The following is a 24670-nucleotide window of genomic DNA, read 5'->3' as shown; positions in this document are numbered from 1 at the left end:
CATATAAAACTGAAATAAACATGAAAAGACTTGTGAATTCTCAGAAATTATTCCTTAAAAGTTTACTTTGCAGCAGCCTAAGTTAGAGTGTGCAGAACATCTGCTGTCACTCAGTACAGCCGAGAGAGGAAGTGAGATGCAAATAAAGAGAGAAAGCTGGAGAAGATCAGAGGGAGAAATGGAAAAGGTGCATCAGGGACAAAAAATCCACAGTGCATGGGGGAAAATTCAGAGGAACTGTGCTTTTGGAGACGGATGAGACGCTTTGAAAAAGTGGGAGAAACAGCAGGGATAGCACAGTGTGATACTGTTCAGGAAAAGAAAAGCAAAGATGTAGATATTAGCGCAGGGTCAGTCATTATTCAGCTCGCAGGTTTAGAGGTTGTGGATAAACTAGACAGAGGCTTTGCAGAGCTTTACAGCTATGTGAAAGGAAACTTGCATAGATGTCTGCCTGAATGAATGTATGCAATGGAGGTTTAAAGCCTGAAAAAGCTATTTTTTGTGTTTTCCATCCTTCAGCTCCCTATAGATGAAAAACACAGTGGTATTGGATGATCAAGGGCTTATCCAGCAAGTTAAGCAGCATGAGATTTGCTCTTTATTCTGCCATCCAAAAAATAAAGACTAATTAAAATTGCATTATATGAGAAAAAGAAGAAAATGATACAGTATACTTGATGAATCTGTGATTAAGGTTCATATTTAGTGCATTTTTTTCAATCATATTGATCACATACTTTGTTGTCCTTTCAGCACTCTTTGATTAATCCACTCCAAATGAAAAGGATACTGACGTCTGCTAATTATTCACAGCCAAGATACTGGGGAAGCTTAGTAGATAAGAAAACAGGGTTACATTATTAAACATTTCACTTTTTACTGTTTTCCTATTTCCTTTTCAGTCCATAACAAGTTCCTGTGGTTGAGTTTAGGTCAATCGTCAATCTTACTCCAGTCCCTTATTACCTTTCAAAATAAAAGTAGTATCCAAACAAAAACAACCCTCAATCTAGGACAATAATAAAATCCAAAATGAGACAGTTCTAAATGGAAAATTGTGGAATTATCAAAAAAAAAAACACAAAGTGTTTATGTGGGAATTCGTGCCCATTCATTCTGTAGAGCATTTATGAGGTCAGGCACTGATGTTGGACGAGAAGGCCTGGCTCGCAATCTCTGTTCCAGTTCATCCCAAAGGGGCTTGATTGGGTTGAGGTCAGGACTCTGTGAGTCTGTGACTCTGTCAGTCAAGTTCTTCCACACTGAACTCATCAAACCATGTCTTTATAGTCCTTACTTTGTGTACTGAGGCACACTCATGTTGGAACAGAAATGGGCCTTCCCTGAACTGTTGCAACAACTTTACACAAATCCATCCAATGCTTGGCACTGGACTTGGTGATGTGAGGCTTGCATGCAGCCGCTCCGCCATGGAAATCAATTCCATGAGGCTCTCACCACACAATTTTTGTGTTTACATTGATGCCAGTGGAAGTTCAGAACTCTTCAGCTATGGAATCAGCAGAGCGTTGGTGACTTTTGCGCACCATGCGCCAAAGCAGTCATTGACCCCACTCTGTGATTTTACAAGGTCCTCTGTTTCATGGCTGAATTTGCTGTTGTTCCTAAACACTTCCACTTTCTAATAATATCACTTACAGTTGAGTGTGGAAAATCCAGCGGGGATGAAATTTCATGAACCTTCTTATTGCCAAGATGGCATCCATCACAGTACCAAGCTTGAAGTCACTGAGCTCTTTAGAATGACCCAGTCTGTATCACACATGTTTGCAAATGGAGGCTGCATGACGAGGTGCTTGATTTTATACACATCTGACAACGGGTCTGATTAAACACCTGAATTAAATAATTAACAGATATGACCAAATACTTTTCTCCACATAGTTTAGCTAGCTAGCAAGCTAGTTCACTAGTTTAAGTCAATATACCATTTACCAATAAGTAAATTGTAGTCATATGCAGTATTTGTACTTTGATTTTTATTCTATGTTGTTCAAATCACCCTGCACTGTCCAATAATGAAAGACACCAACATTATCTCAGTCAGGCTTGCAGTCAAACACTTTGTCTTTAACCCTTTATGATCTACCATAGAACAAGTCCACCAGAGCATACACTATCTTTACATGTCTACATGCTGTAGTGCCAGTTTTGAAGTATTTGAATTGGCTGTACATCAATACAACCCTTAGAACCCATATTTTAATGATATGTATGTGACAAGTCCATAGTAACACATTAGACAACACTAGAAAAATGAAAAGCATTTTTTGTTTTTTTTATACATTTTCCTAAATACAGAGATGTCACAGCTGTATCCCTCAAAATTGTGACTGTAAAAAAGTTGCACAAGATTATTTCAACCCACAAAAAATATTTTGAGTTTGTTCATAACTTCATTTTTGAAATACACTCATCTTCATAAATGGTGGCAAAAACGAAAATAAAATGAACTGTGCTCAATTTGCAAAAAAAAAAAAAAAGACAGCATCTTTAGAAGAAATAAACTATTACAGTATTACTATAGTAGTGAAATCAAATCTCTAAGTGTGCCAGATACTTTTAAGCATACATATGTTTGCAGGTGCGACTTGTGACCTGCAAATAAACAACACATTTATAGCCCGAATTATATTATATTACATTATATTGTTTTTTTGATGTGTGCACTTTGTACTACATTTATGCAAAAGAAGGAAGGACATTTCTAAAAGGAAATAGTACTCTGGAACACATTGAATGTGTAATATGTTAGTGTTACTCCTCTGGTTTTATATGCAAAAAAATTATTGCTCTGATCTGATTTGGTTACAATCCTACCTGCGGTTGAAAATAGATATGCAAATGGGAGCACCGGCGATCCCGTAGGTTTTAAAGGGTAAAGCTGAGAGATGAGTTTGAAAGTAATAGGATGCATATTTTAGGTATCACACAAAATTACCTCCTTATTGGGGGGAACTTGACTCCAACAAGCAACTGAAAATCTGGAATTTTTTACTCTGCAGCTCAACTTTTGACAGCTCTGAGATGGAAATAACAAAGTTACAGACTCAATTATTTTTTTAGGACTTCACATGCACATTTACTCACATGTTCAACTTTATTCTGGTAAATTCTCTGTTGTGATGAAGGGGAAAGAAGCAGCTTACAGCCCCTTTTGCAGGGAATATTTTCAGAAGTTGTTAAATATTACTACCCTTCTGTGGCTGCCTGAGTGATCTATATCATTCTGTGCAATTAGGTTCATATTGCAATTATCAACCCTTTCACTGAGTCTATTCAATTTTAGCAGTCCATGATCACACTGGCGTGATGTCATCATGCACTTCTTTTGTCTTGTAATAGCATAAAAACAAAGTGACATTTTGCACTGCAGTCAATGTGTGTGCAATTTTAGGCTCTCTGCCAGTTTTTGGTTGACGTCAGAAGTCCAAGTAAAACAGAATATTTAACAGTTTGAATTTGATGTAAAAATTAATTTCTTATATGAGGTACAGTCATCCATACTGTACAGAACTGGCGCTGGTAATTTTTTCCTAACTTCGATATTTTATGGAATTTTTAAACGAAAAAAACCATATTTTTTTACTATCTGCTAATCATTCATTCTGTTAAAATGTGGACCATTTTTTTCATGTTTTGGTTGGTTCTATATACCGCGAGTTAAAGTTTAAACATTAATTTCAAATTAAAGTTGTGCCAAAAGAATGATACCATTCAGTCAACATTTCTGTATGGTTTACATTGGCAAAAGAAAAGTATTGAGCCTGTGGATTTGCACAGATGTCTCTCATTCTTCTGGCAATACAGGCTCTGTATGCATTTGAGAGTCGTCACATTCCTCAAATGTAAATAAAACCAGCTAATAAATTAGACTCATTCATTACCTTCCTTGCAGACTATACTCGGTAAATATATGCCCTGTTCCTTGAGAAAACCAATCCCATTTATGTTTCAGTCTTCTTTTGTTCCCCATCCTAGCTCTCGAATCGCCCCTCTCCTCTTCTCACACCCGCCTTTCTTTGTCCCCAAATAAACTGATTGTAAGGTGTTTTAGTGTGCTTTGGAACCCTAAGCTCTCTAAGCCTGAAGCATTGACAAGTCAATTCTGAGTTAGAGTTTATGTGTGTTTGTGTGGGTGTGTTTGTGTTTCCAGGGACTTGGCATTCAGAGAAGCCGAGGGACGTCTCTCCGGAGTTTAACTTCAGTGAAACCTACTGCTACCAGTGTAAATCTCTGCAACAGAAAAAAAAAAAAAAAAAAAAAAAAAACACTCCTAGGTGCTGACAAATGGATGACATAACCCTGGGCTGTGGTGCAGTATGTGGGCATGTGTTCCGCTGTATGTATAGATGACACCGGGTTTCTGTTTGAGCACATTTAGAATATTTATGTCCAAAGACTTTCTAAAATGCTCGTATTTACAGAACAGCTCAGTGCTCTCAATACTGAATCCCCATCTGTGTGTTCAACACTAAAGTGTGCAGACAAATGGGACTAAAGTGTAAAAAGCTCACTTTGCTCATTATAAACAGTAAAGGACCATTAAATAGAAAGTTATGCTACTGTTCCCTAAAGCTATAAACCTGTTGTTCTCTATGATAAATCTTCTGTTAATGTGGCCTTTAATAGTCGGATGTTTTATCCACAGGCATGCAGCTTTAAATCATACTTTTCCAACAATCCCTTAAGGTCCAAGCCTTATTTAATGGCAACATTTAATAAAAGTCACAAGGTGAGGCCTGCTGCACTTAGCCCATCACTGCTGATCTGTATAAAGTATCTCCAGTCAAGGCCGCTTCTGAAAGCTCTCTCCATATAATTACCAATGAGCTAGAGTGTGGTGATGCTAATTATCTTATCATCATTACATTGTTATCACAGGCATAATGTATGTAATCCACAGATGCCTAAACTCTAATAAAGTCATGCTTGTTAAGCTGAGGTAGCAAAATATTTCTGCTCTGGTTGCTGGGCTTTGATTACTGCAGCCTCTGGTACTACGCTGGATAATTAAACACACACACACACATACACGCAAACGCACGTACAAATGGCAACTGGGTCAGACACTGCCCTACATTGTTTTTCAGACACAGGAAGAGCCAAACGAGAGCGAAGCAGAAAGAGAGGCGGGGAGACAATAGAAGAAAGAGAGAGGAGGCAGATGTTGTGGCACCATCACTCCGACACTGGGGAGAGTAATGAGCTGGCCCGTAGTATGCGTCTCAGTCAGAGGCTGTGTTAAACTACAGTCTAATTACACATCATCATTACAGAGGCAAAGACAGAAGCAGTCCAGTCCTGATTGCTAAAGCAGACGGAGGCTTTGAAACGCATACAGTAATGCAGCAAAACAACCCTGCGGTGATCTGCTCACGCTCTGTAGCCTACACTGACACCCAAGTGGCCAATTCAGTCCACCGTCAGCCCTGGCCAACATACTAGAAAATAAAAGTCATCATTTTGGATCAAGCTCTGACAAGCCCGGCGTGAGAATTCATAGTTTTGAACTCAAAAATTCTCACACATTATTGTGTTTTTCCCACTTTTGTTTTTATTTTCTTTAAAATATTGCTCCAAACATCCAAGGTAGAGAAAATGTTTCACCTCCAGAGTATTTACTAGAACAACAGTGCTATTAAGGGTCATAAAGAGGCAGAGAACCAGCTACTTTCAGCTTTCAGAGTGCCCTTATATCATGAGGAGTTTTTCTCTTTTCCATTCATTTGATCAGTAAAATCCACGAGGATGCATTAAAAGAGGGTTCACCTGCTCATTTTAACTAAATATTCCATTATATCCCATCATTATGTAAACTGAATAAAACTATTTCCTCACCACACAGCAATCATTATGCACACCTCTTATATCAACATCATGCAAACTGGCATGTACTGACATAGCTTATTGTTTCACATTCATACCGTGAGTTCAATATTAATCTCAAATAGATGTGTTTTTTAATGCTATCTGGTAGGCTGTGCACTTTCTCTAGCAGAGGATTCAATGTAAGAGCCCTTGACATCCGCCTCTACTTTTAATAGAAAATTTTTCATCAGGCATGCATAAAAGAAGAGAGGCCATAGAAATAAATAAAAAAAACAGTGATGCTAAAAGGACACAGTCATCATGGCAAAGCTAAGGCAGACTGTCAGCATCCAATGCAATGTACAGTTTGGATCGATGCTGGGCTTTCCAAGTCTTTTTAGCACCCAGATCTTGAACATTTAGAGCCTAAGGTGCAGCCATACAATTTACCTCTGCATTATCTTCATGCAATAACATAAAACATATCATAAAGAACACTGCATGGTAAGACCGGTAGAAGGATGAGGCTTATATGAATCTGTGAATCATTTTTGCATGTAAGATGATCAATGCAAGAATCTCATGAATAGGCTTTCTGCTCACTCACAAATTCCAAATTCACATGCATGAACAAACCAGGCATAGGCTGATTTTTTTTTATCGTTATTTGAGCATTAGACTAAACAATTTGTCTAGGCAGAATAATGCCTTTAAGCATCATTTACTTCAACAGCAGTCTGATGAACAGCTCCATGACTGAAATCACTGAAGCTTCGGATATCTGATTCAAAAGTCGGCGAGAGACATACAGAAAGGCACTGGTAATATTGAGTCAGACCTCAGTGATTTAAATAGGTGTGACAACATGTAAGATTAATCTGACTTTTCCAGTATTGTCTCATCACAAAACTGTCAGTTCCTGTAAAAAGTATTAAAATAAGATAGGCAGAAATGTCTAAATTGGATAGCAGGCAGATGCCTCAATATCTACTTAAATCTTACAAAGAGGTAAAAGAAAAAATGTCATTATTAGGAAATATCCTAAATATATTTTTGAGAAATAATGTCATGTTATAGTATTGGTAGCACTCATTCAGTGGTGAAAGCAATGCTGTTGGCTAAAAAAGTAACAAAATACACTTTTTTTGCGTCTTTTGAAATACATCAAAAAGGTAGTTTTTTGAAAAACCAGTATAAAATTTTGTAAAAACTGCGACAGTATTATTCTAGTGAAATTAAATTTAGAGGTTCAGGTTTGTGACATCAACCTCACAATACCAAGTTCCTAGGTATTTACATAAATTTAGCTAAAAAAATTGAATTGTTGTTGTTATTCATGAGATCAGTTCTCCTCCAAGATCAGTCTTTTGTTTAAGGGACTGCTGCAACCCTCCCCCACCCCAGCCACCTCCATTACATCCCCTCATTGCCACCACCAAGCCATCGCATCAGTGCCTGGGTCAGACTCCTCAGAAGTCCAGTAAAAGAGAAACCTATTTTACACTATTTATTATGGTTATGGGACCACAGATTGCACCTTTTGTTAAAACAGACAACTTTCCATGTCCACAACTAAGGTCAAGAGGTCTAAGTTTTGGAAAATTAAGAGTGATGGTGCAGGGAACCCCAAATGTAATGTCCTCATATACGGCTGCTGGGATGTAAGAGGATAAATATACCTGTCATTTTCTTATCTAATCATTGGTAAATGTAGGCTGTCTGTTTTATAGTCTTACAAAGCATCGTAATACATTCTTACCTTCATGGTTACATTAAAACATAAATAACTGCGTGCATCTTCCACGTTATTGGATAGAACAGTAAAAAAGACTTTGTAGGCCTTTGGAAATTATATTGTGTGTACAAATTTGTTCAATCACATTCATTTTCTCTTTTTGATATTAGATTATTCGCCCTCGATAGGCATTGACTGATCTTATTTTCACAGTGTAACACAAGAAACCGTCCTCCAATATCATGGGGCTCATAGTCAAAAAGGAACTTTTCTCATTTATGTCCAGGAGCAGGAGGAGCCCCGTCAACTCTTCATCAACTTTAGCAGTGTCACTTCTGTTTCCACTCTCTGCTCATCCCGGTAACCTCCATTAATCACCGTCCGGCGTCGAGCGGCCGGGGGAAATATTGTCAACCCTCCAACGTGTCTTCATCACGGTGACCACCGGTGCATGAATGAAACGACCTGCCCACCCTTCTCACTCGCGCGCACAGTACAGTACAGTACAGCCTTCACACACCTTGAGTGGCTCATTAGCTACATGTGTCTGTAAACGGCGAGCACTTTGAACCGAGGCACAGTCACAACATTAGTCCACAGGACGAAAATTGGATTAGACAGGGGCTGTACTTACATGAGCTGTGTCGGAAACTGCGATGCCAGAGACCTGTCCTGACAAAATAAGAGCAGAAACACCCAGGCTCGTACCCCGCAGGTATCCATTGTTAAAAAAAGGAGGGGAAATTCCCCGCCGCGCGACAACACCGGACGTGCCCCGCTCCCCTCCGCCTTTCCGCCGGTGAATGGGAGCGGTGAGCAGACAGGAGCAGCGTGAGTGGCAGTTTGTCCCTCCTTCACAGATTAACCAACCCTGACGCTTCTAATCTGATCAGCTGGCTATCCAGAGCTCTAACAGGTACTGAAGCTGGAGGTTTCAGCCTCTCTCTCGCTCTCTCACTCTCTCACACACTCTGCACCCCCCCCCCCCTTTTTTTAATCGAGTGAGAAAAGAAAAAACATATGCTCTCTTTAGAGTATTGCCATCTATTCTATAACTTTAATATAATCTAGAGTGACAATTAAAAAGCTTCATATTCACGTGAAATATCACACATAGATGCCCTATAATAGGTCCCATTCGCATTTTTCTTTCCCTCAAGGTGTACACCAGTCCACATTAGCAGCTACAAATTGTTCTATTTACCTCCCAATAAAGAAACACCTGCTGGAAGGATGGTCTGACTGCTGATACCACATACACGTACCAAAACACACATACTGCTGGATGCACGCTGAATACAGATGCAGCTTCAGCTCTTTAAAATGCCCTACAACCTTTCAATTCCTCGTACCTGGAGGGATTGGAGAATTTACTGGCTTTGATAGCACAATCTTTTCCAGCACTAGCCATCAGTCATATGGGTAGCATGAGTGGCAGCAGGCAGGGGAAGCTGTCCCACATGGGAATCAGGGCCAGTGTGACAGATGTATTGATTTTTACACACATATAGTGTAAAATCCTATGAGCAAAGTACAGTAAAAGCCACAATAAATCTCTGTACCATCAATCACACTTGTTTTATCAGCTTGGGTTTGCAGCTGTATGATGTGCATCCTAACATGAACCTATAAATTATGGAATATATAAAATATATACAAGCTTAGCATCTTTGCAGCACAATCAGTTTAATTTAAAAGATCACGAGCACTCTTATATGACTGAATGAATAACAGAGACATGACATCAACTTACATTGTCTCTGCGTGTTTGTGTGTAATTCAGGCCTGAAGGGGAGGGGAGGGCAGGGCAGTGCAACCAGGATGCTTGGGGATTTGGTTATCAATCGTTGCCAGGCAACCACACACCATCTCTCTGTCCTCTCGCCCTCCCCTCATCCCTCACTTTTTCCCCCTTCTATCTCTCTTTGTCTCTCCCATTCCCGACTCTCCCTCCTGCTCTCACTCTGTCGCACTGTTGCTGCCTCCCCCTCTCAGTTTCTCCACTCTTTTCATCCCCCCTCACATCCCATCACCTCCCCCCTTTTCCACATTTTCTCCCTCTCTCTACACCTTTCTCACACTCATCTCCCCCAGCCTGAGGAGCGGATGCACCTGCTGATGGGATAGAGGCAAAGCAAGAGAACGGTGAGAACTGAAGAGGTAGCGAGGAGTGAGGGAACATAATAGTGTAATAGCAAAAAGGAGACTTCTGTTCAGACATCCATATCCAATCCCTGTTTTTTAATTAATTGGGAACACATCGCACAATATCCTGAACAGAAAGATGTGTCAGACTACTGCCTTGATGGCTACACCTCTCCATATAAAATGGATAGAAGTAGAAATCCAGAATAGAAAATAATGCTATTTGGCAGACACAGACAAAAAAAACAACTCTGGTTTCCTAGCTTGCTCAAAAGTTCTGAAATTTCCTCAGTTATATTTGAACATAACTATAGTTTAAAATGTCAAAGAATGCAAAATGAATACACAAAACTACAGTTCTATTGTATTTTGCATTTAAGTGTTACAGTTTAATCCAGAGTGTAGCAGAGAGAATCTCATACAGACAGAAATATACTCAATTTTATTTCAGTATTGAATGTAAAAGCACCCTTGATTAAATGCAAGCTAATGCTGTAGATTGAAGGTTCAGTTTATTAGAGTATACTGCCCTCTGCAGGCAAACCATTGGACTCACAAGAATCTGTTGCTATTAAAAATGATGCTTACAATTGATACATCCACACTAATATACAGTGCTTAACAAATTAATTCGACCACCCTAACCCTAACCAAAGTAAGGTTTATGCCACAGCTGCCCTAAATTAACAGCATTGGTAATAACCTAAACCATTTTTTATGTTTCTGCAATGGTTAATACACCGATATGTAGAAGCTCTTTAACCCAAATAATAATTTTAATGCTAAAATATGATTATTATTTTTATCCTAGAATTTTCAAATTAACTGATTTACAAAAAAACTAGAAAAAAATAGTAAAGCACATTATTATTTCTTGATTAATATGTCAAATTATAGTTATTTACTTGCATTCCTGAACATAAAAAAACGTTTTGGTGGTTGAATGTTATGCTTGATTCATTTCTGACTTCTCAGAGAAGTCCAGTGAGCCTGATCAAATTTGGGTGAATTCATTTTGAAATCACTCATTCCTGTTCAAAATGGTAAAACATGGAGAGCTCACTGAAAATGAAAGAGTTAAAGCACTTCATGATGCTGGATGGTCTCTGAGACAAATATGACAGGTGGTCTAATAAATTTGTTAAGCACTGTATATTGCACAATGCCATGTTTACAATATTGTTTTTGCTAATTTTTTTGTTCAGATGTTTATTTTTGAGCTTTTTTCGCCTTTATTTTGACAGTACAGTTGATTTAGTTTGAGACTGGAGAGAGTGGAGAATGCTATGTGAGAGAGCAGCCACAGGCTAGATTTAAATATATGCAGCCTGCTTCTATGCAAGCCTGCACATAAGTTGGGACAAAGGAGAAAGCTTTCTGGGGCCCAGCCAAATGAGGAGCCCATGGAGGTTAGGAAAATCATGGTCCATTGTAAGGTGAATATGTGATGAACATATTTTATATCTAACCTGAATAATAACCAATCTCATCAGAGAGGCAAAAAATGAATTTTATTTATTTATGCCTGTAATCATTTTCAAAATTAAAACCTCTTTTGTGGAAAAAACATTACTTGGAAACCATTGGAGAGTAATGTCAGACTTCATAGCTAATCCATGATCTGAACAAACATCAGGGTGTCAGAAAATAAAGAAGGAACTGAAATAACTTGGTTTAAAAATGGGTTAAATGTTACAGTGTAGCAAAATAGGTTAAAAGTAACAAAATGCTCAAAAGAGGCAAAAAAGAGAAAGAATGCTGCAAAAAATGGGTTAAGGAAGGCAAAAAAGGGATAAAGGTGGGCGACAAAATTTTGGAAAGGGGTTAGAAAGATGCAAAAATTGGTCAAAGGGGTAAAATTTGGTCAAGATACCACATATAAGACAACAGCCTTTCTACATAGGGCACATGTTTTAGTGCAACTGCTGCAACCCTCCTCCACCCCAGCTACCTCCATTACATTACATTAGTTTTCAGGTCCAGCTCCAGCATGCATCCCTGCATTTTCTCATCGGCATCATCAAGCCACCTCATCAGTGTTGGGGTCCAGCTCCTCAGATATCCTTAAGGGGGGGTATTCCAACTGTTAGCCTCACTACTCCTTCAAGTCCATAAATTTAATATATTTATGTCATTTCAGATTTTCAAACATTTCCAATCTTGTAAAATTAACTGTGGTTAAACCCATATTAAGTCTCTGATGACTGACATTCATATATATATATATATATAGGAGACCTTCGTTGTCAATCATTTTTCTTACTTTCTAGTCCTAGTAGATATAAGACATGTCCTGGCATACTGTGCAATGTATTCCACAGTTTCACCATGCCATCCATATGCATCCTTTTACATTGTTCCAGACCTATTTCACCATTTAAGGCTGCCTGCTTGGCCTTTGAACATGTGTTTCATAAAGAGCTGCTGATTAAAACCATTCAAGTTCTTAGTACTAGTATTTGCAGACAGCCCAGATGTCACTAAATTAAAATGATCTGAGTTTTTTTTCCCAAGTAAAGACATAATATTTAATGTTATGAATTTTCTTCTGTTGCCATGATACCATCCAATTCTTAAAAACCAGACAGTTCCTGTATACATCAGTGAGGCAGCCCTCTCTCCGATGGTAGCCTGACTCAACTGTTCATCTCCAAGCTGGTCATAACAACCTGGAGCTTGACATGCTGAAATCTGTGAAGACGCCTGTGGCCTTGGAAGAAGCCCTTCTGACACATCCAACCCATCAAAATATTCAACAGCACTGTGTGGAAACCTTCAGGTCTCTAGAAGCAGCAGGCTTCTAGGAACTCAAGTAGGCGTCCTGCTGTTTATTTGGCTGCTCAGGAGGTTCAAGCAGCCTCAGGAGCTGATTATACAGTCATGCACTGCTTTTGTCTGTTATCTCAGACTTTGGTTTGGATTAGTCACACAATACAATAAAACTACAATTGACATTTAAAATCAGGCCTTGAACAGAAGTCTTATGGATTTCCCAATTACAGACAACCAACTATACCTGCATTAGTATAATTGTATTTTATTGTATACTTGTATACTCTTTCTTTGAACTTCACAACATTTTTCATAGCATCTTTACTGAGTAAAAAAAATGAAAACTGAAAGGCAAAAACAGACATTCAACATGGGTGGTTTTATCATTAGGCAAGGGTCAACAGTTATCTGTCGCCATGTGCTCCAACTGACCCATAAAGATCATCATCATAGGCATGCATGATATACGAGGTATACGATTAACATTATGTCCAGTAATGGAGGCATCTATTTTTAATGTTAATAAGAGGTCCAGTGTGAATAATACAGTGAACAAGATTTTATGAATAAAACTCAGAATCCCCTTACACAAAGGAAAAATGTGCATTTTCTGACTCAAAATGATTAAATTAGCATGTGTGACATTATGAAAAAGACATTTCTAATGTCCAGACAATTATCTGTTAACTAGTCCATTAATTAAATGGAATAGCTCCTTTTAAAAATAAAAGGTAAGATGGAAAATTGATTAAATATGGTTAAAAAATACAATCAATGCAGATTTAATGATTTTATTTTTAGACCTCAAAAAGTCCCCCAAATCTAGTCTTGCTGGACTAGCTCCTGTGAGGGCTGCTTGTCAGTCAATAATAAGACAGGGAAAAAAAATATACAGTGCTTAACAAATTTATTAGACCTGTCTCAGAGACCATCCAGCATCATGAAGTGCTTTAATGCGGACTCTTTCATTTTCAGTGAGCTCTCCATGTTTTACCATTTTGAACAGGAATGAGGAATTTCAAACTGAATTCACCTTTTTGAACCCAACTTTGAGCCAGCTCACTGGACTTCTCTGAGAAGTCAGAAATGAATCAAGCATAACATTCAACCACTAAAACTATTTTTCTGTTCAGGAATGCAAGTAAATAACTATAATTTGACATATTAATCAAGAAATGATAATGTGCTTTATTATTTTTTCAATTTTTTGTAAATCAGTTAATTTGAAAATTCATGGATAACAATAATAATCATATTTTAGCATTTAAAATATCATTTGGGTTAAAGAGCTTCTACATATTGGTGTATTGACCGTTGCAGGAACATAAAAAATGATTTTGGTTTTACCAGTTTTTACCAATGCTGTTAATTTAGGGCAGCTGTGGCATAAACCTTACTTTGGGTGGTGGTCTAATAAATTTGTTAAGCACCGTTTATATATATATATACACAGTTGAAACCAGAAGTTTACATACACTATATAAAAAGGCACATAAACTTTTTTTTCTCACTGTCTAACATTAAATCAGATTAAACTTTTCCTGTTTTTGTTCAATTAGGATTACCAAAATTATTTCTATTTGCTAAATGCCAGAATAATGAGAGAGATCATTTTTTTAGACAATTTTTTATTATTTTCTTGAGAGTCAGAAGTTTACATACACTAAGATTACTATGCCTTTAAACAATTTGGGAAAGCCCAGATGATGATGTCATGTCTTTGGAAGCCTCTGATAAGTTTATTGACAACATTTGAGTCAATTAGAGGCACACCTGTGGATGTATTTTAAGGCACACCTGAAACATACTGCTTCTTTGTGTAACATCATGGGAAAATCAAAAGAAATCAGCCAAGATATCAAGAAGAGAATTGTGAACTTGCACAAGTCTGGTTCATCCTTGGGTGCAATTTCCAGATGCCTGAAGGTGCCACGTTCATCTGTTCAAACAATTATACGCAAGTATAAACACCATGGGAATGTCCAGCCATCATACCGCTCAGGAAGGAGACGGGTTCTGTGTCCCAGAGATGAACGTACTTTAGTCCGAAAAGTGCATCTCAACCCAAGAACAAAAGCAAAAGACTTTGTGAAGATGCTGGCTGAAGCTGGTAAGAGTGTGTCATTATCAACAGTCAAATGAGTCCTGTACCCACATGGGCTGAAAGGCCACTCTCCCAGGAAGAAGCCATTACTCCAAAAGAAACAAAAAAAAGCCAGATTACAGTTTAAAAATGCACACAGGGACAAAGACCTTAATTTTTGGAGACATGTTCTGTGGTCTGACAAAACTAAAATTGAACTTTTTGGCCATAATGACCATCGGTACATTTGGAGAAAAAAGGGGGAAGCTTGCAAGCCTGAGAACACCATCCCAACCGTGAAACATGGGGGTGGCAGCTTCATGTTGTGGGGTTGTTTTGCTGCAGGAGGGACTGGTGCACTTCACAAAATAGATGGCATCATGAGGAAAGAACATTATGTGGAACTACTGAAGCAACATCTCAAGACATCAGCCAGGAAGTTAAAGCTTGGGCGCAAATGGGTTTTCCAAATGGACAATGACCCTAAGCATACTGCCAAACTGGTTACAAAGTGGCTTGAGGATAACAAAGTCAATATTTTGGAGTGGCCATCACAAAGCCCTGATCTCAATCCCATTGAAAATTTATGGGCAGAGCTGAAAAGGCATGTGCAAGCAAGGCGGCCTACAAACTTGGCTCAGTTACACCAGTTCTGCCAGGAGGAATGGGACAAAATTCCTGCAAACAATTGTGAGGAGCTTGTGGAAGCATATCCAAAACGTTTGACCCAGGTCATACAGTTTAAAGGCAATTCTACCAAATACTAATGAAATGTATGTAAACTTCGGACTCTCAAGAAAATAATAAAAAATTGTCTAAAAAATGATCTCTCTCATTATTCTGGCATTTAACAAATAGAGATAATTTTGGTAATCCTAATTGACCAAAAACAGGAAAAGTTGAATCTGATTTAATGTTAGACAGTGAGAAAAAAAGAACTAGTTATTTTGAACACCATATCCTTGATACTACAGATTCTAACATTTTATTATTAAACACCGTACAAATTAATGCAGTATTACATTGATTATCAAGGTTAAGGGCTGCTGGACTCAAACAGATGGCCATGTGTTGGCAGCAGTCTAAATACACACTGCCACCTACCGTTCTCCACATGAACCACAGCCGCACTGGCTGTGACGTCACTCTCCTGCCCCATTACTTTGTTCAGAACTTTGAGAGTTATAGAGCAGCGCGAGGAGGAAAAGGAAAAGCTGAAACCCTTTAACTTTACTTTTGGGCTGTGATGAGAAATGTGGGAACTGACGGATGGAATGAAAATACAAATGATAAGATTGTTCTATTATTTCATTTATGAGTCAAAAAGTGCACAAACGTTTTAAAAATGATAAAGCATTTCTGATAATGCCTATTACTGTTGAAATTAGCTATTCCATTTAAATAATTGCAAGTTTAACTGTAATTACAGTTTTAAAACTTGAAATGACAGAAATCATGCACTTATCCTCAGATGATTTAAGGCATTTTCAGTGTCAGGATTATTTTGGCCCAGTGTTTTGCAAAAATAGGCTAAGTGTTTTAATGTATGTTTATTTATCTATTTAATTTTATTTAACCAGGAAAACCTCATTGAGATCAATAATCTCATTTACAAGAGTATCCTGGCCAAGACAGGCAGCAGGTGGCAGGTTTTGGAAAGATATCCACTCATCTGTCTTTGCACTCCTGTAACATTGTTGGATTCTGAACACTTTAAAACTGATGATCAAACCTGAAATAGCAGAACAAGAAATATTACCGTTTCAAATAATTGTTTTCCCCCTCACCCAACTGTCCTTTTCTAAACCTGGTACATTTCCTTGTAATGCAATTTACCCACTGAGACTACATACAGCAGGGCTATTCAATTACAAATTCAATGGGGCCAAATTTTATAATCAAGAAATGTAGCCAGGCCAGACATGTTCGGCGCCCAGTAAGCAGCTGGTAATGTCAAATTTTGAACCAATACAGATCAATTTGATGAAAGATAGGAACTTTTTATTCATATTCTCCCTTTTAAATTTGGCAACATGACAAAAGCACATCAAAAAGTGCATAAAAACACAACAGAGCTGTGTTTGAACATAACCTGAGGTATTAGTAATATGAAATTCTCTAAATAATTATTTGGTCACATCTTACCCAGGTATATCTTAAAGTGCATAAAAACTAAATTTGCAGTTGTAGCTACAGTTGAAAATGACATGTTTCATACTTGATATGTTGGGGCTACTTCTGCCAGCGTCCCTAGCCATGCTTCAAAACAACACGGTGCATTCTAGGTAGACTGTTGCTGGGCTATGCGGAGTGTTGCTCTAATGGTCTGAAATACTGTGGGAATTTATGAAAACTTGTGAATCAGGTTTCCCTCTGCATCTCTGGCATGACCACGGGCTGGGCCACTTGGGGGTTGGTTCTGGGCCACATGTGGCCCCTGGGCCGCTAATTGAATAGGCCTGACATACAGCCTCATCTAGAGTTAGTTAACAAATCATGCTGCCTTTATACATAATGCACTGACACTCCATCAGCTGAAAACACTGTTGTGCTAAACTGGTAGTTTCCTCTTCTGTGTCTACTTGGCTTGTGAAATCCTTATGGTCTCTAAGCAATGTAGTTTGCTTCAAACTGTCACAGGAGTGTGGTTTTAGTTTTGACTGTTTTTGTAGTATGGTAAATTTAAAACTGCAAGAAAATGTTTAAGGGGAGATAGCTAAGTGGAACACGTATCTCTGCAGCTTTGCATGTGTTTTTTTTTTTTTTTTTAGCAAAATGTTAAATACAATTTCAAATGGATTTGCATCTTGTCCTTTTTGATGTGACATTTTATGTAATGAATGCTAGTACTAGCAATGAACACAATATTAATTGAGCCAACAAGATTTAGTTTAGTTAAACTGATAAACCCTATAGTAGTTCATAAAGCAAGGTGGTATTTTGTTGGACCAACATGGTTTAACCATGTAGACTTGACTACATACATGCATTTTAACTCAAAAGGCAAATGAATTGAATGAAAACATTTACATGGTGTTAGACCTTCTAATATTTGTGCTGTTGAAATAACACAATCAAGACAGGCTGATTTAACTTGGTTTGTTTATGTGGCATAAAGGTGGCATGATAAAATCATGTTCACCCAATGAATTACTTTTTTAAGTGCATTTTGGGTCCCAGGGAGCTGGACAAACAGCATTACTGGAAAGACTTTTACATTTAAAGCCACAGTTTGCATCTCGTTGGCACCCTCTAGTGATTATACCAGGAACTGCAACTTGTTAGTTGTGTTTGTAAAGCCTATTATTATGAAAACAGCACCTGAGATCTGACTTAGAAACAAACAAACAAAAAAAACTAGATCCATCTTTGATTTGATCTTTTCCTTTACATCTGAAAGCCAGTAAAAGCAGTGGTTGAAAGCAGTGCAGCTCTTTCTTCTTACAATCTCAAACTAAAAATGATCCTCTCATTCGGTCTCAGAGACAGTTACACACACCTTCTCTTTGTGGCCAGACTATTGAGATTCTGGGATCAGCTTTTCATCCCTTCCCTGATGGCAAATGGGAACCAGGGTTCTGACTGGCTCACATAAGAGGAATCAGCCCAGCCTGATTCTCTTTTTACTGGCATGAAGGATTAATTTTAGAGTTGAAGTATTTTGACCTTTTAAGAGTAACTTGTTTTTAGCATCCACTTTACAGTGCTGTGAAAAAAAATGTTTCTTATATTTTTGTATAATTTTCATGATTAAATGTTTCAAATCCAGATCAACATCTACAACCAATATCCAATATCAGACAAAGATACGTAAATAAAAAATGCATTTATTAAAAGATGATCTCATTATTAAGGGGGGAAAGCCATCAAAACTTACCTGGCCCTGTGTTAAAATTTATAAAGAAATCCCTTCAATAGAATCTGTCGAACAAAGTGAAGTAGGCTAAAAGATCTCCAACAGCAACACATCAGGGTGCAATCTAAAGAAATTCTAGAACAGATTAGAAACAAAGTCATTGACATCTATTAGTCTGGAAAGGGTTACAAAGTCATTTCTAAGGTTTTGGGACTACACCCAACCAAAGTGAGAGCCATTTTCCACAAATGAAGAAAACTTGCTAGAGTGGTGAACCTTCCCTGGAGTGGCCAGCAAACCTAAATTACTTCAAGAGCATATCAACAACTCATCCAGGAAGTCACAAAATAATCCAGAACAATATTTTAAGACCTGCAGGGCTCACTGAACTCTGCTAAAGTCAGTGTTCATGATTCTACAATAAGAAAGAGACTGGGCAAAAATAACATGCATGGGAAAGGCTTGTCTCACATTTGCCAAAAAAAAACCATCTTGATCATCCTAAAGACTTTAGGGAATATATTCTGTTGATTGACAAGACAAAAGTTGAACTTTTTGGAAGGTGTGCGTACCGTCACATCTGGAATGAAACTAACACAGCATTTCATTAAAAGAAGTGTAATGGTCTGAGGCTTCTTTGCTGACTCAGGACCTGGACGACATGCCTTCATTGATGGAACCATGAATTCTGTTCTGTACCATGTTGCTGAATTAAAAAAAATTCTGCAAAGTAGTCAAAAGTCCTCCATAAGGATGTGAAAGACTCATTGCCAGTTATCGCAAATAATTCCTTGCAGTTGTTGCCACCAAGGGTGGCACAACCAGCTATCAGGTTTAGACGGTTATTACTTCTTCACACAGGGACAGGTAGGTTTCATGTCTTTTTCACTTAATAAATCATCATTCAAAAAGTGCATTTTGCATTTACTGTAGTTGTCTTTGTCTAATATTACAATTGGTTTCATGACCTGAAACACTGAAGTGTGACAGTTGTGCAAGAAAAATTAAGAAATCAGGAGGGGGGCAAACACTGTACACAACTGACCCCTCAGTCCTCACACTACCTCAGATCCTCAGATGTGGGCCTCCTTGCTGCCCCTCAGTCTGGTCAGATACTTAGAGCCTTTGTAGTTTGGGCCCCTCAATGGAGCAGTCTTTCCTCTTCAATCAGATCTGACCCCTTGGTTAACCCTTTCAGGCAAACTACACTTGGATAAATCCCTATCCACCTCATAACATATTTTTACATGTAGGCTTTAAGTCTTTGAATTAGCATGTACTCACCATTCTTTTGATTACCAAATATTTTTAGATGTGCTTAATAAATACATTTGATTGATTAGAAACAAAACCAAGATGGCCACCACAGGTGTAATATAGCTCTTCTTAATATTTATTCTTTAGACTCAGGGGGGAACAGCTGATTTTTTACAGCACAATTTGCATAATATCTCAACACATCCTGTGTACAACCACAAAACCATAACATTAGATTCTTTGTTTTTACACTAAGTGAAAAACAAGACAATTGTACAAGCATATCTCTTTACAGTCAGCATACAGATAAATCTATACATATTCTGTCTCTTTTTGAACATAATCTGTAGGCAAAATATACAGACAAACCATCAACAGAACATGCAACATCCAAAACATAAAGTCTCAGACAACTACTGAAGTTGGATAGGTTTTTTTCCCCTTTGTGTTGTTTCAACTGTTTTTTTGGGACGTGGTTGCACAGATAGTCATTGGTTGACAGCACATGATAACACAGTCAACTCCCCTTTTACAATTATAGACACGCATTGCTGTACAATTTTAAGTCTATTGTGATTTTTTTTCAACACTCACATGCTCAAACTTCAGACAATATAAACATTCAATCTTTGTAGAAAATAAACACTTTATGTACACATGTCGAAGGACTCGAGTCACATTCACACCCCTCAGAACAACAACAAATGGATGGTTTCACAATAACAGGCAACAGCTGACCTAAACAAACAGTATTCAGCTCAAGGGAAGGCGAAGAAAACACAAGGGGTTAAACAGTCATGACTGTGCATTAAGGGATTATGGGATATTTACTGTACACAGACTGTTATTTAGACTATGAGCATGATGTATTTAGGTTGACTTTAGCCCACGTTGTGCATTGTGTTTTATAGGAACCCCTAAATGTCTGCATGTTTTTCTTTTGCCACAATGATACAAAACACACCTTTTTTCTGCCACCACATACACCATGATTCACTTCGTCTCAGTGCAGAAACACAAAACACATAATCTTGCATGTTGTTGATGGTTAAAATGAGACAAGAAAATAAACATCCTAATAAAGTGCACAAGCTCAATGTTAATGCTAACAACTGTTAACATCAATTTATATTAAAATCAGTAAAAAACTCAATATATTCAACATTTTCTTTCAATGATGTACAAATTAAAGTTATTTTTTATCTATAGGACATATTTAAAGACTATGTTCACAGATATAACATTTAGTTCCAAAAACAAATGCATTCAAACACATCTATGTTGCATAGAATAAGAACCGATGGGTCTGGAATAATTAAAAAACAAAAAAGTTGGCACAGCAACCACTAAAAAATCATCCGTATTCCCTTCTTTATTTTTTCTTTTCTTCTTAGGTTGAAGTGACATCTTGTTTTAAGTGTGTTTGTTGGTTTAATTTTTAAATATTGCATCAGCCCTGTGATATGCCTTTATGAAAGTAGCTCCAAGGGTCACTTGATATTTCAATTCATCATTATTCTGTAGATAAGGTGGCCGAACAGGGCTCTTCTGCTCCACATTAGTACTCAGACTTGGCCCTGTGTCTTCTTCAGACTTCAATATGACTGAACCGTGGCAGGCCTGAGCGAGCATTCACAGGCAGTGAGAGAGGCTGGTTCACTGACACAAAACAGCACAGTGAGGTTTACAGCACAGCCAGACAAACAAGAGGGAGCCTTGACATTTGACTTTTTTCCCGATATTCTTAAGAAATTTTGAGTGAAACTCATACCAAGGGGTTTACTAATACAAAGAAAGCAGAGCTGCCATACTGAAGTGATGACAGTTGCAGATCTACGTACGGTTTTGACACAACAAGTCCATGTTAACAATGTTTTAACATTATGGGCTACAGAAAAGAGTGAGTCTACTCTGACTAACTACAACAGCCTTAACATAAAATGCACACATGACACGGATGTGATTAACTCTGGTCGTCCTCTAGAGTTGGCTTATAACATTCAATGCAATGTGTTTCAGAACTCGAAAGACTAAATGCTTTTCATTTAACTGCTGTACTCAGCAGGATGCCTGTGAGACAGCAGTATGTCACCAGATGTCGCCCATGAACAAATATAATCTGTTTAGTGGTGCATCAGAGGACCACAGAGCTGTTTTAAGCTCACATAGGTCCACATTCACAGACTGCCTATTACTGCGTATACCCTCAAGTAAGATTGTCAGTGCGTCACCCATAGCCTCAGTCTAATAGAGATCATATGTCTATATTTATTATATATCATCTAGTGACAACTCTTATACTGTATACTGTATTTAGATATATATTCTGCATCTGATATCTTTGTATATTATATAAAGATCACTCTGTACAATGTGATTCTCTGATATGCTCTGGAACCTGCATGTGACATATGTACAATCTGAAGTGCTGTACATTTTTCATCCATAACTCTGACTTCTACATATTTTTTTTCTTTACATGAAACTTAAAGACTATCATACACAAACACTTTGCATTCCTTCATCATCAAAAATGTTGAGAACACTTACGTCCACACACATCACGACCATCATTCTGCATTACAACGACGACTCTTCTTTGAGGAAAGCACAATATTAACTCAACTTTTTAAATCTTTCCTCCTTATAGATATGTTAGTTCAGTTGCACAGCACCAGAATAACTAAGACTCATATGGATCAGGGCTTTGAATAAACGTTAGAAGACAACAATTCTCTTAGAGTCATTACTGCAATGTCTGCAGCCATTCGACTCCTGACATGAAGAGGTGGAAGTGTGCTGGCAGTGTTGGACTGATAAGAGTTGTTATGGTACAAGCACGCAATTCCCTCTTTTTCATAACGCTTAAACTAAGAAGTAAAGGAAGAATGGAGGAATTAAACTGGATCTTTTTACTTCCTCTTCTTGCTCTTTTCTTTTGTTTTTATCTTTTTTTGTCAAATCAGTGTCTAGTACATTCTGCGTCATTATGACTTCACCTTCATGGCTCTGCCACATCTTCTTCTCTCTGACGTGATGCTCAGGGGTTGGTCTGAGTGGAGCTGACAAACAACTTGTGCCAGCTGACCACTCTCTTCCTCATGTCCACCTTGTCCAGCCAGATGTAGGCTTCCCCTATCAGGGTCTTCTTCACAAACTTGCCCCCATTTGACACCAAGAAAAGCTGGAGAGAGAGACAGGTATGACACAGCTTTATCTGTTGCTCTCTTATTGTGGTCATTACGCTTGAACAATTGCTCTCTTTTGTAAAGGGCACATGTAAAAGCATTCGATCCTACATAAATAATGCAAACATCACAGTAAATATTCAAAGGCCATTTTTCATTTTTTATTGACTTTGCTAAAACAGCATGTGAAATGAATCTTTAATAGATACCACCACCTAGTTTCGAATCCTGCAACCCCTCCAGCAGTTGGACAATCTGAGCTTTTACCTGGTGGCACTTGGTGATGTTTTTATTTCCCTACTGCTGCAGCAGACTTATAAACCCCTCACATTAAGAGTGTTTTTTCTGAATATATAAGCATAGCTTTCTTGTCACAGGATAATAACTCACTGAAGTCAGTGTTGGCCAGTCTGTTTTACCACCTGTGGGCTCCTGTGTCAGTGGCACTGGAAGTAATATTTGAGTTACAACAGTCATACAAAATGTAGTTTTGCTGCTCTGTCAGAAAGGACGATCAGACATTTTTAATTACTGTGATGATGTTGAATTCCTCTCCAAAACACATCAATGTGCAACAAAAGATAGACTATGACCTGATGCATTACAAGCAAGTCATAGCCAGACAAAAAGCCTACATGCACAATGTGTATCAGCATAGTACATCTAAATATGCCATCAAAGAAGGGATAAACATAAGCACATGCATTTTTAAAGCAACTAAAAGCAGAATCAGACTACTTTTTTTTTGTCTTTGCATTGGCACTTTGTCAGACAGTGCAACAGAAATCATGTCGTGTCTTGGCTACAAATGAGATCCTGACCAATCACTGAATCACTGCGTATGATGCTAGTAGGAAACGCCAAAGAAAAAAGTAGACTTGTCCCTATGTATCAAGAGGAGGTAAGATAAGATAATACTTTATTGTCCGATTGCTCGGAAATTTGTCTTGCATCACCAGCTCATCCATCACCACAGTACAATCACATCACACTTAAAATAAGAGCATATCATTAAAAACATCAAAAATAAAAAAAAAGTTTAAAAAAGAATCTGACTATCCAACAACAGTCCTGATATAAGTTGTGCCTAAATACATAAGAATGTCCAAAGTCAGTACATGTACGGGCTATGCTTCAGTGTTATTTTTGGCAGCTTTCTAAAATGTTATTTTAATCTTAGTCTTTAGATTAAAATGCTTTTTAGTTCTAGTCAGTTGAAAATCCTTAACTTTCAGTCATTACTTTAAGTCAAAACAATGATTTTCTTTGAACTAGTTTTAATTGGGCATACTTTCAAATCAATATAAATGTAAAACACTCATATTAATAAACAATCAATACTTCCATTACCTTAAAAATGCTGACATTCCTTGAATGCTCTTTATGCAATCTCTACTTGTGTTTTACTGATTATATGCAGCGTAGAGAAATATCATGGTCTTAAATTCTAACAGTCTGGCATTAACATTTTAGTCTTGTATTAGTCTCTGTGATTAATAATAAACTTTTTATCATCATAGATCTATGTTTAGCAAGTCTTAGTCATGTCTTGTTCATGGAAAAAAGGTATTTGACCACCATATTTAGTCAAAGATTTAGTTAATGAAGTTAACACGGCAATGCTTAAATAATCAGTTTAGGTTTAGCCCAGTTTGCCTAGCTATGTTAGCTTAGCTGTATGTAAACAGAAGATCCCTGGAAGAGAAACGATTGGGTGTAGGTTAGGTTGCACCCCATGTACAGCCTGGATTAAAGTCTAGCCTGTAGCTCCTTTACCACATGTCTTTCCCTCTCTCTCT

At 37.8% G+C, this 24670-nt stretch overlaps 2 protein-coding genes across 7 annotated transcripts in view; both read right to left on the bottom strand.

Annotated features, from left to right (window-relative positions):
* The window catches only part of LOC121515429 (voltage-dependent calcium channel subunit alpha-2/delta-1), a 135689-nt gene extending 127298 nt beyond the window's left edge, over positions 1-8391 (bottom strand). For both annotated transcript variants that reach the window (XR_005992369.1, XM_041796193.1), the window contains exon 1: positions 8205-8391. Coding sequence is in view for 1 of the 2 variants with exons in the window: in XM_041796193.1 (XP_041652127.1) it covers positions 8205-8293 (89 nt within the window). In the remaining variant the exon portion in view is untranslated. The remainder of the gene's footprint in view (positions 1-8204) is intronic.
* Positions 8392-19812: 11421 nt separating this feature from the next.
* Positions 19813-24670, bottom strand: part of LOC121515172 (protein piccolo-like) — a 38643-nt gene continuing 33785 nt past the window's right edge. For all 5 annotated transcript variants that reach the window (XM_041795804.1, XM_041795808.1, XM_041795806.1 and 2 more), the window contains one exon: positions 19813-22867. In XM_041795804.1, coding sequence (XP_041651738.1) covers positions 22724-22867 — 144 coding nt within the window. In that variant the 3' untranslated portion in view covers positions 19813-22723. The remainder of the gene's footprint in view (positions 22868-24670) is intronic.

This window comes from Cheilinus undulatus, linkage group 9, assembly GCF_018320785.1.
Source record: "Cheilinus undulatus linkage group 9, ASM1832078v1, whole genome shotgun sequence".
Classification (NCBI taxonomy): domain Eukaryota; kingdom Metazoa; phylum Chordata; class Actinopteri; order Labriformes; family Labridae; genus Cheilinus; species Cheilinus undulatus.
This window is presented reverse-complemented; position numbering and strand designations above follow the sequence as displayed.